Source organism: Eleutherodactylus coqui, chromosome 3 (genome assembly GCF_035609145.1).
Source record: "Eleutherodactylus coqui strain aEleCoq1 chromosome 3, aEleCoq1.hap1, whole genome shotgun sequence".
NCBI lineage: Eukaryota > Metazoa > Chordata > Amphibia > Anura > Eleutherodactylidae > Eleutherodactylus > Eleutherodactylus coqui.
In genome coordinates this window covers 232,638,802-232,654,861 of record NC_089839.1, presented here as the reverse complement: position 1 = coordinate 232,654,861, position 16,060 = coordinate 232,638,802, and the positions used below count along the sequence as shown (strand labels likewise).

Below are 16,060 nucleotides of genomic sequence, written 5' to 3'. Positions count from 1 at the left end.
TTGCGGAGGAGGAGGAGGGTGCTTTAGTGGAGGAAGCATACACCGCCGCAGATACCAGCACCGAGCTGGGGCCCGCAATTCTGGGGGTGGGTAGGACGTGAGCGGTCCCAGGCTCTGACTCTGTCCCAGCCTCCACTAAATTCACCCAATGTGCCGTCAGGGAGATGTAGTGGCCCTGGCCGCCTGTGCTTGTCCACGTGTCCGTTGTTAAGTGGACCTTGGCAGTAACCGCGTTGGTGAGGGCGCGTACAATGTTGCGGGAGACGTGGTCGTGCAGGGCTGGGACGGCACATCGGGAAAAGTAGTGGCGACTGGGAACAGAGTAGCGCGGGGCCGCCGCCTCCATCATACTTTTGAAGGACTCCGTTTCCACAACCCTATACGGCAGCATCTCAAGGCTGATAAATTTGGCTATGTGGACGGTTAACGCTTGAGCGTGTGGGTGCGTGGCGGCGTACTTGCGCTTGCGCTCAAACACTTGCGCTAGCGACGGCTGGACGGTGCGGTGCGAGACATTGGTGGATGGGGCGAGGACAGCGGAGGTGAGGGTGTGGGTGCAGGCCGGGAGACGGTAGTGCCTGTGTCCTCAGAGTGGGGTTGGATCTCAGTGGCAGGTTGGGGCACAGGGGGAGAGGCAGCGGTGCAAACCGGAGGCGGTGAACGGCCTTCGTCCCACCTTGTGGGGTGCTTGGCCATCATATGTCTGCGCATGCTGGTGGTGGTGAGGCTGTTGGTGGTGGCTCCCCGGCTAATCTTGGCGCGACAAAGGTTGCACACCACTGTTCGTCGGTCGTCAGGCGTCTCTGTGAAAAACTGCCAGACCTTAGAGCACCTCGGCCTCTGCAGGGTGGCATGGCGCGAGGGTGTGCTTTGGGAAACAGTTGGTGGATTATTTGGTCTGGCCCTGCCTCTACCCCTGGACACCGCACTGCCTCTTGCAACCTGCCCTGCTGCTGCCCGTGCCTCCCCCTCTGAAGACCTGTCCTGTGTAGGCGTTGCACACCAGGTGGGGTCAGTCACCTCATCGTCCTGCTGCTCTTCCTCCGAATCCTCTGTGCGCTCCTCCCTCGGACTTACTGCCCTTACTACTACCTCACTGCAAGACAACTGTGTCTCATCGTCATCGTCCTCCTCACCCACTGAAAGGTCTTGAGACAGTTGCCGGAAGTCCCCAGCCTCATCCCCCGGACCCCGGGAACTTTCCAATGGTTGGGCATCAGTGACGATAAACTCCTCTGGTGGGAGAGGAACCACTGCTGCCCAATCTGAGCAGGGGCCCGAGAACAGTTCCTGGGAGTCTGCCCGCTCCTGAGCATGTGTCATTGTAGTGGAGTGAGGAGGCTGGGAGGAAGGAGGAGTAGCAGCCAGAGGATTTGGATTTGCAGCACTGGACGGCGCAGAATTGTGGGTGGATGATAGTTTGCTCGAAGCACTTTCTGCCATCCACGACAGGACCTGCTCACACTGCTCATTTTCTAATAAAGGTCTCCCGCGTGGACCCATTAATTGGGCGATGAATGTGGGGACGCCAGAAACGTGCCTCTCTCCTAATCGCGCAGCAGTCGGCTGCGATACACCTTGATCAGGAGCTCGCCCTGTGCCCACACCCTCACTTGGGCCACGTCCACGTCCTCTAGGCTTACCCCTACCCCTCAGCATGCTGTATTACCAGTGATTTCCCAGGCAGGAAATAAATTGGCGCAAGCCTGCAGGACAAATAGAATGTTTCCCTTTTTGGGAAACGGAGGGCCCACTGACTATATTCAATCAGATAAGATATGTGTTGCACAGAAATGCAGTTATATGAAGTGCAGCACAGTGGTTACTTTTCCCAGGCAGGAAATAAATTGGCGCAAGCCTGCAGGACAAATAGAATGTTTCCCTTTTTGGGAAACGGAGGGCCCACTGACTATATTCAATCAGATAAGATATGTGTTGCACAGAAATGCAGTTATATGAAGTGCAGCACAGCGGAGACTTTTCACAGGCAGCAAATAAATTGGCGCAAGCCTGCAGGACAAATAGAATGTTTCCCTTTTTGGGAAACGGAGGGCCCACTGACTATATTCAATCAGATAAGATATGTGTTGCACAGAAATGCAGTTATATGAAGTGCAGCACAGCGGAGACTTTTCACAGGCAGCAAATAAATTGGCGCAAGCCTGCAGGACAAATAGAATGTTTCCCTTTTTGGGAAACGGAGGGCCCACTGACTATATTCAATCAGATAAGATATGTGTTGCACAGAAATGCAGTTATATGAAGTGCAGCACAGCGGTTACTTTTCACAGGCAGCAAATAAATTGGTGCAAGCCTGCAGGACAAATAGAATGTTTCCCTTTTTGGGAAACAGAGGGCCCACTGATTATATTCAATCAGATAAGATATGTGTTGCACAGAAATGCAGTTATATGAAGTGCAGCACAGCGGAGACTTTTCCCAGGCAGGAAATAAATTGGCGCAAGCCTGCTGGACAAATAGAATGTTTCCCTTTTTGGGAAACGGAGGGCCCACTGACTATATTCAATCAGATAAGATATGTGTTGCACAGAAATGCAGTTATATGAAGTGCAGCACAGCGGTTACTTTTCCCAGGCAGGAAATAAATTGGCGCAAGCCTGCAGGACAAATACAATTTTTCCCTTTTTTGGAAACGGAGGACCCACTGACTATATTCAATCAATAATATATGTCTTCTGGCCCTGCCTACACAATTCTCTCCCTGTAGTATTACTGCAAGGCGCAATGCTCTGCAGACAGCCGATTTTGAAAAGAAAAAAATATGCAACACTGCTAACAGCAGCCTGCACAGTACTGCACACGGATAGATGTGGCCCTAAGAAGGACCGTTGGGGTTCTTGAAGCCTACACTCACTCCTAACACTCTCCCTGCCTAACCACCACTTCTGTCCCTGTACTATTACTGCAAGGCGCAATGCTCTGCAGACTGCCGATTTTGAAAAAAAAATAATTTGTGCAACACTGCTAACAGCACCCTCCACAGTACTGCACACGGATAGATGTGGCCCTGAGAAGGACCGTTGGGGTTCTTGAAGCCTACACTAACTCCTAACACTCTCCCTATAGCAGCTCCGGCACCAACAGCACTTTCCCTCAGCTAACTCACAAGACATCTGAGGCGAGCCGCGGGAGGGGCCGACTTTTATACTCGGGTGACATCTGATCGCCCCAGCCACTCACAGCAGGGGGGTGGTATAGGGCTTGAACATCACAGGGGGAAGTTGTAATGCCTTCCCTGTCTTTCAATTGGCCAGAAAAGCGCGCTAACGTCTCAGAGAGGAAACTGAAAGTAACCGGAACACCGCGTGATGCTCGTTAAGAGTAACGAGCATCCCGAACACCCTAATATTCGCACGAATATCAAGCTCGGACGAGTACGTTCGCTCATCTCTAGTCAGATATTGATGGTGAATCTAGTTCATTTTTCTTCAATGCTGATGTCAAAAATTAACTTTAAGAAGAATGCCTACATTTTATATAGCAACTGCATTTTCATTTATGGCAACCTTTTGTTTCGTTATGGTAGACATATATTAACACAAGATGGGACATTTTTTATAAAAAATGCCATGGAGAAAGACTCTGGAGTTTATACTTGTCTAGCAGCAAATGCTGCCGGAACCGCTAGGCAGTCATCAGTTCTTGTCTACATTGGTACGTATGAAGAGAACAGGTAAATAGATTTTCTGAATTGATAGTGACTACTGGGAAATAGCAAGCATCCATGTTTGTTGCTAATGACATCAAGAGTTCAGCTGATTTGAATTGGTGAATATTTTTTTCCTAGACCCCTCATATCTGCAGAGGTCAGCACCAGAAACCTTACAGACTGGCCATATAAAAATTTGGGTTATAGAGTAGTTATATAGAGTATAAGAAATTGTCTGTAGCTAAGCTATTTGGTATGGTGCGCTAACACTTATGTCTTTAAAAGTCATGTGTACACAGTGGGTACATGAGCTCTTTCTTATATGTAGAGTAACTATAGGGCAATAAAGCCAATCAGCTATCAGAATGATCCTATTTTGATCAATAGAATAACCCTTGCATGCCAGATTTCAAGTATACAAATTTGCTTCGTTTCACTCAAGTCCAACTTGCACAAAAATAGTGCAACTTTTAAGCTTTTTTGTGCCCCATTACCACTTTTACAAAAGTGGGGGGTGTTTAGCAAAAATGGGCAGGCAGGCAGATTTACTCTAATTTATGCTAGATACTTGTGTAAAGTATAGCTGAACACTACACTAGTTTGTAGCTGGCATAGATTTCAGTCTGGTGCATGGACTGCCCAGAAATGTTCCAAGTTTATTACAATTTGTGCATCTCATAATTAACTTGGCACACTTTACTCTGGGGCAGATTTCACTTAGATCAGTATACAAATCGCCAGTCCTAATAAATCTCCCTGATTGTGTTGGACCTATAGACTATGGGAATGACACTGGCTGCTGTACACACATCACCTTCATCCACTCATATAGAGAAATGGTTTTATATACAATGAATAGTGTTTTCTGCTTTTTTATATTTTTAGAGTCCTCATTTTAAAATGTTTTTATAACAACTGTGACACTTATGTTCTGTAAATTCCATTTTAATTCCGACAATATCTAATTGTCATTATTTCCTAGAGGCACCAGTTGTGACAGTTATTAAAAAAGAATTGTTGGTTGCGGCTAATGTAGAAACTGTAATGGAATGTAGAACGTCTGGCGTTCCAAAGCCCCATGTGCTGTGGTTTAAAGGTATTGGCGAGCGCAAAGCATTCCCACATTACATTCTGTTTAAGTTCTTATTAATATATTTTAATATCTTTTGAATTTCTATTTAATTCAGATAATTTACAATTAAATACATCATCATTAATATCCATTGAGAACCATCTTGGAACTTTGACAATTAAAAGTACAAAGTATTCTGATGCCGGAGTTTACACCTGTGTGGCAGCTAATGAAGCTGGAAAAGCAAGTGGACAGGTTTCATTGAGTGTTGGTTGTAAGTTCATAGATTTTGTCTCATATACGTATAATAATACTTTCATATTGATATTGAATAATATTTCACGCATGACAACTTTCTTCCAGCTGCACCAGTCTTCATTGAGACGCCACATGATATAGCGATGGATATAGGATCAGATCTGATGGTGGCCTGTAATGTCCAAGGAATTCCAGAACCAAAAATAAAATGGAAAAAAGTAAATACCACATCAGCTTCTTCAAAGCCACTTACATATAATCAGAAAACTGGCACACTGCAGATCAAAAGTAAGTCTTTGTGCAAAGATATAACAAATACCCATGGAGCCCAAAGCAAAACGTAATGGGATCCCACTCAGCCTTCATCATTATAAGCACTCCAGTGAAGAACATTTTTCCATAACAGCACCCCTCGCCGCATTGTTTGTTACCCTCTGCACTTCTTTTATGTAAAGTGCACTCTCTTCCATATAGTTTAGACACCTTTGTGATACATATCAGACACCATCTTCCTGCTTTCTCTTCCTCTTTACTGTGCTATCACCCTACGATGCCTCAGCACAGCATTACATGACCAGCTAGAGGCAGTACCATTTTTATCTGCAGAGAGAACAGTGTGATTGTCATTATCTTCAATATTGACCAAAATAATGGAAAGATAATAAATATACAGTCATAAAGGATGAACTATCATCTTCTTCATTATGATGTAAGGTGGTGGAGGAGCATGTGTGCTCCAGCACAGAAGGGATAAGGACCGCTCTAACTGAAGCCCCACCTGCTATGATATAGGCATGATGTTGCTCAACAGATAAATGCTGGCTTCTTTGGCTCCTCCAATCTTTGGAGTATAAGTGTCAGACAGGCACTATTGGAAGGGTGGTGCAGTTACAGAACAGAGAAAGCAGAGGGCGGCACAGGTACCAGCAGCTGAAATGGTGGAGGCCAGTTGCCACCCAGCAAAGAAGAGTGCCAACAGTAAGTAAGCGGTTTCAGTCACATGTTTGTCCGTATCCTTATACTAAGTAGTGTTTAAGAACCCAGAGGATCGAGGGGTCTTGTAAAGTTCTCCACGGTGGTTCTGTGCATACAGAGAGGAATGAAGTGACATACATAGAGCAAAGAAAAGGAGAGTGCGCTGGTGCATTATCAAAAGAGAGAAAGTGAGGTCTATTAGAGAATGGAGAAGAGAGGCTCTGAGAAAGAGAGAAAGGCCAAATGGAAAGTGGAGAGAAGGAAAGTTCTTGCACAATCAGAGAAGTGCAATGAAAGAGACATTCCCTGGCCAGGTGTGTATGCTGATGAGGGCTCTATGAAGGGTCTGTGTGAGGTCACAAAAAACAAAAGTCCCACCTTATCTTCATGTGCTGCAAGCCTCAGTTCCGCAAGCAAGTATACTCACAAGCTGTTGCCATCCGGCTACTTCTGGCTCTGAATAAACGCAAAACAATCCAATTGCAGGAATACAGCTTATTGTGGAAAAAACTTGCTTTTTATTTTCTTTATGGTGCTTGAATAATACAGAGAACGCGTTTCGGTTATGAAACCTTGTTCACCTCTGACTTACAAAGCCATTATGCAAACCTTAAAAAGGTTTAGTGAAAATAAGTGAATTAAAAACATATGTGCAATTAACCCATGGCAATCTGCTATTTCAATTACCAAAACCTGTCCCTCCTGCAGGAACTTGTCTTGGTTTCTACATAAATGCATAGTATATCCAACAATACATAAACACGAACATTAATCTATAATATGCTCCACTTAATAACATGAGATATGAAATCAATATGACATCGTTACAGAAGCAAGAAAAAATAATGAATAAAAATAAAAATAAAACAATGAAGAAATGAAAGGAACTTTTCAGCAGCAACACAGAAATTAGACACAAATTACCTCATTACCTCATATTAACAATTTGTGTCTAATTTCTGTGTTGCTGCTGAAAAGTTCCTTTCATTTCTTCATTGTTTTATTTTTATTTTTATTCATTATTTTTTCTTGCTTCTGTAACGATGTCATATTGATTCATATCTCATGTTATTAAGTGGAGCATATTATAGATTAATGTTCGTGTTTATGTATTGTTGGATATACTATGCATATATGTAGAAACCAAGACAAGTTCCTGCAGGAGGGACAGGTTTTGGTAATTGAAATAGCAGATTGCCATGGGTTAATTGCACATATGTTTTTAATTCACTTATTTTCACTAAACCTTTTTAAGGTTTGCATAATGGCTTTGTAAGTCAGAGGTGAACAAGGTTTCATAACCGAAACGCGTTCTCTGTATTATTCAAGCACCATAAAGAAAATAAAAAGCAAGTTTTTTCCACAATAAGCTGTATTCCTGCAATTGGATTGTTCTGTGTGAGGTCAGCTACAGAAAGACAAAAGCAGTTTATTTTGCCCTAATGTATAATATGACTCAAACACAGGTCTCCGAAATCAAGGAGCACCTTGTGGATTTTGGGGGTCTCTTTTTATTGGTCCAATTTTTCATTGCCATATTAAGAGAAGCATCAGGTTTTTTTTCATGCACGATACTGCGTAAGGGCTCAGTCACATGGGCGCATTGGCACCCGTACACCAGCGCCGATGCGCCCATTTGACTGACAGTTAGAAGATGTCCGTACCTGAAGACGGCCATCTCTCTGCAGCGCTGATGAAAGAACACATGATGGCAATGAAGCCGGTCACATGTTCTTTCCTCCGGCGCTGGCTGCAGAGAGACGTCCGTCTTCAGGTACGGCTGTTCGCTACCTGCAGTGACAGGCGACAATGCGCCCGTGTGACTGAGCCCTGAGGCTTGTTTTTTGTGGAATACACTGACCTTTTCATTGGTACCATTTTGGGATGACGACAAAATTTTAGTTTGTTTTTTAATTGTGCTTTTAGGAGATGAGCAGTTAAAAAAATGCAATTCTGACATTGTTCGCTGTGCGGCATAAGTGACATGTCAGGGCTCAGTCACTGCAGGTAGCAGACGGCCATACCTGAAAACGGACGTCTCTCTGCAGCGCCAGAGGAAAGAACATGTGACTGGCTTCATTGCCGGTCATGTGTTCTTTCATCAGCGCTGCAGAGAGACGGCCGTCTTCAGGTACGTCCGTCTTCTAACTGTCAGTCACACGGGCGCATTGGCGCCGGAGTACGGGTGCCGATGCACCCGTGCGACTGAGCCCTTATGCTGCAGGTTAGTACAATTGCGGCACTACCTAATTGGTATATTTATATTTTTATTATTTTACTACTTTTGCACAATAAAATCATTCTTGATAGAATCTTTTTTGCATCACCATATTCACAGATGCAACACTTTTTTATTTTCTCTTCTGTGGAGCTGCTTCAAAGCTATTTTTTCACAGAATGAGCTTATGCTTTCACTGGCACCATTTTGGGATGCTTAGGACTTTTTGATCATATTTTATTGCAGGTTTTGGGAGCTGAGGTGTGTAAACAAAAAAGCAACCCTGATATTTTTCCGCGTGCCGTTGAGTGGCATAAATGATATGTTCTTATTATTCTGTAGGCCATTACGATTCCAGTGATGCCAAATTTAGATGTATTTTTTTTATATTTTACTGTTTTGAGACAACAAAAGCATTTTCCATTAAAAAAAAAAATTGTATCTCTGTATTCAGAGAATCATAACTTTTTAATTTTTCTATCAATGGCGCTCTATGGAGGCTTTATTTTTGCGGGATGAGTTGACTTTTTATTGCAGCATTTCTGGGGTGCATACAACTCTTTGATTGCTTTTTATTTTTTGTGGGCCAGGATAACTAAAAACAGCGATTTTGTAATTGTTTTCTCTTCTTTTTTAATGGTGTTCACCATGTAGGATAAATAACAGGATAATTGTATAACAGTGATCATTAAGAACACATGGATACAAAATCTGTGCTTTTTTTAATTAGTTTTTTTTCTACAATAAATTGTGTTTTATTGGAAAATGGCAATTTTGAATTTTGGGATTTATTTTTTTGAAGAAGGGGTTTGAAAATATATATATATACACATATTTTTGCATACTTGTTCATCCCACAGGGAAGCCTGAAGATGCAATCATTTGATTGCTTAGATAATACACTGAACTATTTTCATACTACAGTGTATGGCCTTTGTCACGTTCATCACTGTCAGTACATCCTGTTAATGTTAGTGATGAACACAGACCCTCACAGGCCACCATATTTGGGAGACCCATGGCAACCATCGGCACTCCATGATCGGATCACGGAGGAGCCAAAGGGCTGGAGCAGATCCTCTCCAAACCCTCTAGATCCCACTGTCTACACTGACAGTGGCATCTAAAGGGTTAAATCGCTGGGAGCACGGTTGTAGACGGCTGCAGACGGCTGTAGACGGCTGTAGATTACAGCTTCTAAGCCACTTGGTAATCAGCACAGTACATGTTTGGCAGGATGCGGTAACTACCAGTCTGCTGAGCCGTACAAGTAAAGGGTTAAAGGGATTTTCTGGGACTCCAATAATGATGACTTATCCTTACAATAGGCTATCAATACCTGTTGGGTGGAGATCCACCATCCAAAACTCCCGCTGATCAGTTGTTCAAAGAGGTCCCTTCACTGTGTAGCAGTCACAGCCCCATACACTTTGCAGTGGCAGGGCCTGGTATAGCAGCTCAATCCCTTTCACTTGAATGGGGCTGAGTTGCTCTCAGGGCACATGATGAATGAACGTAACATCACTGGCTTGAGAAAAGTTCTGTTCAAATAATTATTATAATTATAATTGATTGATTGAGGTCCTGATTGGCATACCCCCACCGATCAGATATTGATGACCTATCCTAAGGTTCGGTGATTAATATTGCCATCTTGAAAACCCCTTAACACGAAAGGATTTTACACCTGGCCCACCCCCAACTTATTGCTCGGATGCATAGGTCCCAGTGGCATTGCCTCAGTCTATTACGATATATACCCCTCCCCCCAAAAATACACATATTAAAGCTTATCTACTACTACTGTCTAAAAGTTAGACAGTCCTAAGATAGACAGTCTTAAAATGCTCCAGATTTATCACAGTTGCTCTGCTGAATGATAAATTTAAGGACCGTGTAGTATAGGTTAAGACTAGAGATGAGCGATTATACTCGCTAAAGTCAATTGCCTTTAGCGAGTATCTCCCCCGCTCGAGACAGAAGGTTCGGGTGCAGGCTTGGGGGAGCAGTGAGTAGCGGCAGTCAGCAGGAGGGAGCAGGGGGGAGAGAGGGAGAGAGAGATCTCCCCTCCGTTCCGCCCCGCTCTCCCCCGCAGCTCCATGCCCGCTGCCGGCACCTGAACCTTTCGTCTCGAGCGGGGGAGATACTCACTAAAGGCAATGCTCGCTCGGGCAATTGCCATTAGTGAGTATACTCGCTCATCTATACTTAAGACCTTTTATTTGGCTTAGTTTATGCCAAAAATTGACCCAAAATGTTAGCACAATTTTTGTTGCAATTTAGGCTGCAAAGGTATGTCCCTTTGTCTTTGGAGCAAAAAAAATGGTTGGGAATCAGTGCATTCAATGTCTTGGTCTTCTCCTTTTGGTTTTTGGGACTGCATTGTTGACATCCATTGCACTGAATGATCAAACGGCTCCTCAGACTTATCCATATGGAATGCTTCAGAGAATGTGGGGGATTGGGGCAGGGTGTAGTAGAGGGGAAGTGTTCATGGCTGACTGCTCTGTGACTGGGAAGAAAAGGAGGTGGTGGTACTTGAGGCATTCTGTGCCATCTACTCATTGGCATGTTCTGCATGCTTTGGGTATAACGCAAAGGGGGGACCACTTCTAAGGAATGGCAGTTGGCTTGCATCGTCTCCTGCAGAAGCTGGAGCTGTTGCTACAGTGGTAGCCACTTAACTTGCCAATTTGAACCGTCATCTATCACCTCCATCGCCACTCATATATCCCTATCCCTTGCTATCTTCATGTTTCCTTTTTATTTAGTTTTTTTTTGTTCACTTTTTAGTGTCATTTTATGTAACTTATTAGCTTTATTAACCTCTGTTAGCTGCGTAAAGCCTGAAAATAATTCATAGTGGCCGGATTGGTGACTTTGAGCAATGTCTGATGACGCTGCCGTGCACTACGTATATCTGCTGTTTCCCTGTTTGGTTTTCTTTTTTTTCATATTAACGGAAAAAACAACACCAACTAAATATTTGGCCCTAACAGATCATGTGTTATATAGGCATATGAATGCGATGCAACTTCACTGTCCGGTGCTCAACAGTAAAATGGCTGCTTGTTACACTATGCGTATGTTATCTATGGCTAGGTCACGTGATGCAGGCATCTACTGAAATTGCTGCCCATTTGCAAGATGGAGGACACATTTGGTGAGATCAGCAATGTGTCCTGGCTGCTGATTGCCTGCACACTGACCACTGCAGCAAGCATTATGGGAAATTTGATTTTCCTGCGATATTCGCCAAAAATCAGCTTAGATTGTGAAAATCAAGACAATTTTATTGCCTGACCGAGCAAGATGAGCAACACTACTCTACAGTACAACTACTTGTCAGCTGTGTTGGAATGAATAAAACTTACTAACTCCGTGATCTTTTTTAGATCTTTGGGTAGGAGATGATGGTACATATGTCTGTGAAGCCGAGAATCCTCTTGGGAAAGTTCAGTCACAAGTTACTGTCACACTGACTGGATTAGGTAAGATATTTGAACTGAAGGGTAGTTTTTCTTCCTTAGACATGTACAGGGGTTCTCTCATCAAGACGACCACTTGCCATTTTTCTAGTAGAGAATATGGATATCTAAGAGGGTGTGATAACCCGTTAGCCTCAGCAGAAAGCCACAATCTCTCACTCTTTAAGACCTGATAAGTCTATATATTACGAGCCACTTATATTTCTACATGAACCTGGGATCTGTCCTGAAGTTAGGTCCGAGCCTCCGAAAACAGATTTCAGATGAAACTTTTCAGATGATTTCAGATGAAATTTTCATTGACCAATAAGGTCTCACTCTGAGCAGCTTTTTGTTTGCTTCCAACATTTTACGAGAGAGAATAACGTGGTTGACCTTATTGGTCTCTGTTTGAGCTATGGAAGGCTATCGTTTCATCCCGGGATTCTGTCTGAATTTCGTTTTTGGGATTTCAATAAAAAGCCCAGGATGAACCCTGGGGCATATGGAAAATGAGATGTTAACAGGCTCAAGCATGGACAGCTTTTCATCTGAATGTCGTCCCAGCAGGGAAAAATCATGAATTGCTGGAGCTCTGTCCTGCAGTATGTCCTCATTATGGGGGCTTCTGATGTTTGACCTGTGGTGATCAGCTGACCCTTATTGGTTTCAGTTTAATAAGAGGTTATCATTAGAGATGAGCGAGCATACTCGTCCGAGCTTGATGCTCGTTCGAGTATTAGGGTGCTCGAGATGCTCGTTACTCGAGACAAGCACCACACGGTACTCGTCTCGATTAAACGAGCACTGACCATTGAATTCAATGGAGCCGGCAATACAGGCGGCTCCATTGAAAGCAATGGGCTGCCGGCGAGCGCGGGATGAATTTTCGGGAAGGGCTTAAAAATATAAGCCCTTCCCTGAAAATCATCCTAAAATGTGTAAAAAGTAAAAAAAAAATATACTCACCTTGTCCCGGCAGACGGAGTTCAGCCGTGGCCAGCCGGCAGTTCTCCCGAACTGCTGTGAGTAGTATTCAGCAGCCGGGGATTTAAAATCCCCGCCTGTTGAATGAGCTGCCTCTGATTGGTGAGGCTGTGACCAATCAGAGGCAGCTCATTCAGCAGGCGGGGATTTTAAATCCCCACCTGCTGAATACTACAGAAAGCAGTTCAAGAGAACTGCCTGGGAGACGTGGCTGAACTCCGGCTGCAGCGGAAAGGTGAGTATACATTTTTTTTTAATTTTTACACATTTTAGGATGATTTTCAGGTAAGGGCTTATATTTTTAAGCCCTTCCCGAAAATTCATCCCGCGCTCGCCGGCAGCCCATTGCTTTCAATGGAGCCGGCTGTATTGCCGGCTCCATTGAATTCAATGGGCTAACATCGTTCTTCTCTGCCACAGCTGTTACAGCTGTGGCAGAGGAGAACGATCTTTATGCTGACAGTGCGGGGGGCGGGTGTCTCAGTCTTGCCACTATTGTGGCTTAATAGTGAGACCTCGGAGCCCGAAATGCAGCCCTGCATGTTGCTCCTCGCCTGCCCTATCCATTTCTGTGTTCTTTACATGACTTTGGTGATTTGCTAAGATTTTCTCAAATGAAAACCTTAGCGGAGCACCAGTCATATACAAAAATGCTTGAGTCGCCCATTGACTTCAATGGGGTTCGTTACTCGAAACGAACTCTCGAGCATCACTGAAAGTTTGATTCGAGTAACGAGCACTCGAGCATTTTGGTGCTCGCTCATCTCTAATTATCATGTAGAGTCAACTCTAATGCCAGAGAATTTAGTTGCTTATGTATTGAAATTTATAGACGCAGTTCTGTCCTCAGATGTAGCCAAATTTTTTCTTGTATTTATAGCCATTTAGGACATTTAATTCCTTTTTAGACTTTTCTATGTATAGAAACAGAAGACACATTTTCAGTGGCTCCATGCATCTGCTGTAGCTATTAATACTGTTCCCTCAACGCAGTGCACTTGGAAAATTATGACGTCAAAATTTCACTTCCCGTTGAGATGTTTTGGGCTCGGTGACTCCATTATAATGTTACTTTGTCTTTCCTTTCCAGAGCACATGGGTTACTGGAACTCAGCCTAAGAATAGGTCCTAGGGTAATGTTTTTTAATACTGTGCAATTTCATCCATATACTTCGATTTGTGTTTCATTAAATCCACATTTTAGTGATTCCTGTAATTGGAGAGAGTCCTCCCATGGTGAATGTTATTGAAGGATACCAAATCACCCTGCCTTGTGTACTCATAGCTGGAAATCCACTGCCAGTCAGACAGTGGCTTAAAAACAACCAAGTGGTAAGTCACTTACTTCTGTTCATTTATTTCCACTACTAGCATTCATGGCATTGTCCACCTTAGACACTAAACCTAAGGATGATATTTGAGACATGGATTGTGGCTGCAGCCTCAGATGCTGAGTGTGGAACTATAGATTATTTTGTGCTGCTATACAGTCAGCCGCTGATGTTAAAGTCACAGTCCGTGCCTCCAATATCCTATTCATGCTCAATCATGTTTAGTGTGTCAATTAGCACAGCGCCATATTTCGCTCCCTTCCCTCTGCATCCTACTCCTTGCTCAGGTTTTGAGCAGCACACAAATTGTCCTAGTTGTATTCTAGGATGAGTTTCTAGCAGAGAGTATGGATGACAGGCAGCCATTTTAATTTTAAACAGTTATTGCTAGTGTTGCTCGTTGTAATCGCAAAAGTGACAAAATATCTCAAAATCGGATACGGTCTTCTCAACCTGATTTTTAGTAAAAATTAATTTCACAAATAAGACGTGTGTGTCTTAGCACTTTGCTAACAACTGAGCCACCACACTTGTCTGTTCTGCCCCAGAGGAGGGAAAGAACAACAAGAATAAACACAAAGAACATAAAATACTGATCTGGATGTTGCCCTTAAGCAGATTTGAACCTACAGCTGCAACACTACAAAGCAGCAGTGCTAACAACTGAGCCACCACACTTGTCTTTTCTGCTTCAGAGGAAGAGAGGAAGAAAAGAACAAGTAGAATAAAGACGAGGTGAAGATAAAAACAACATTGACTGGAGAAGATGATTGGGGGGAATGGGAAAGGGAGGGAAAGGAAGGGAGGAAGGGAGGGAGGAAGGAAGGGAGGAAGGAAGAAAGGAAGGAAGGAAGGAAGGAAGGAAGGGAGGAAGGGAGGGAGGAAGCTTGCTTGGTGGCTCAGTGGATAGCACTGTTGCCTTGTAGCTCTGGGGTTCCAAGTCTACGGTTGACTATCTACAACATCTGCATGGAGTTTGTATGCTCTCTTTGTGTTGATTGTTCTCGTTCTTCTCCATCCTCTCCTTCTCCGAAGAAGGGAGAAGAAGAAAAAAAAGTGTAGTGCTTTAGTTGTTACCACTGCTGCGTTACAGTACTGGAGTTCTTGGTTCAAATCTGTGGAGAGAGCACCATCTGGATGGAGTTTATTAAAGTTCACGCAAATATTATCCTTGAACCTAGGACCTCAGCATTGAAAGGCAAACAGTGCTAAAAATTGAGCCGCATTCTTAGAAGAAAACACGACAGTGAAGCTATATTTTTTCCCATTGATTTCAATGGGAGTTGGATTCGGCTGTCTCAATTCACAATTATTTTTTGAATATTAGGTTGAGCACTCCCAACCAGAGTATTTCGATAATTGCACTAGTAGTTACTCCCTAGCAAAACAAGCATATGTAGTTAAAGGTAATTATGAATTTATTTATATTGTTGTTTTCATTTCCCAGAGAACCCCTTTAACTGTGACTGTATCTTTACATCTATATGTGCTATGAGTACAGTAGGGGGCAACATTAGAAAAGACTTCATTAAAGGAGTTGTGCCAACTTTAACATTTAGGGGATACGTTTTTGATGAGTCGAGGTTCGACTACTGGGACAGCCACCCATTGCGAGAACAGGGATCCTATGTACCCATAAATAAATGTAGCCACAATCAAGCATGTGCAGTTCCTTTAATTTCAGTGGGAGTACCAGAGATTGCTGAGTCCTAGTACTCGATAAATGTCGTAAATAAACAGTGTATACATGATATGTACTGGTACTGTAGGTTTTCTAACATGCTTATGTTCTTTAGGTGGTTTCAAACCCATATGTTAGCGTCCGGACAGACGGAAGTCTTCATCTAGAAAGTGTTCACTTGAAAGATGATGGAGAATATGTATGTACAGCAACCAATGTGGCTGGCACAAGTAAACGACTAACAACTGTGAATGTATATGGTAAGGCAGAGTATGGCATTGCTACTAGAGAGTCTGTATCAGGCGTATAACAACAAGCATTTGGTACAAATACTGTATGTTAGAAGACATTCTAAACATGCTTCATACTGTATATATAAGCATACTGTATTACTGTATTTT

The 16,060-nt window shown here is 43.4% G+C and overlaps 1 protein-coding gene across 1 annotated transcript in view; it reads left to right on the top strand.

The window, feature by feature from the left end:
- HMCN1 (hemicentin 1) overlaps nt 1-16,060 on the top strand; it is a 313,489-nt gene that overhangs the window by 66,103 nt on the left and 231,326 nt on the right. Inside the window, exons 13-19 of the mRNA XM_066597086.1 lie at nt 3,548-3,675; nt 4,653-4,766; nt 4,858-5,016; nt 5,106-5,288; nt 11,589-11,684; nt 13,852-13,979; nt 15,775-15,919. Of these exons, the coding sequence (XP_066453183.1) occupies nt 3,548-3,675; nt 4,653-4,766; nt 4,858-5,016; nt 5,106-5,288; nt 11,589-11,684; nt 13,852-13,979; nt 15,775-15,919 (953 nt within the window). The remainder of the gene's footprint in view (nt 1-3,547; nt 3,676-4,652; nt 4,767-4,857; nt 5,017-5,105; nt 5,289-11,588; nt 11,685-13,851; nt 13,980-15,774; nt 15,920-16,060) is intronic.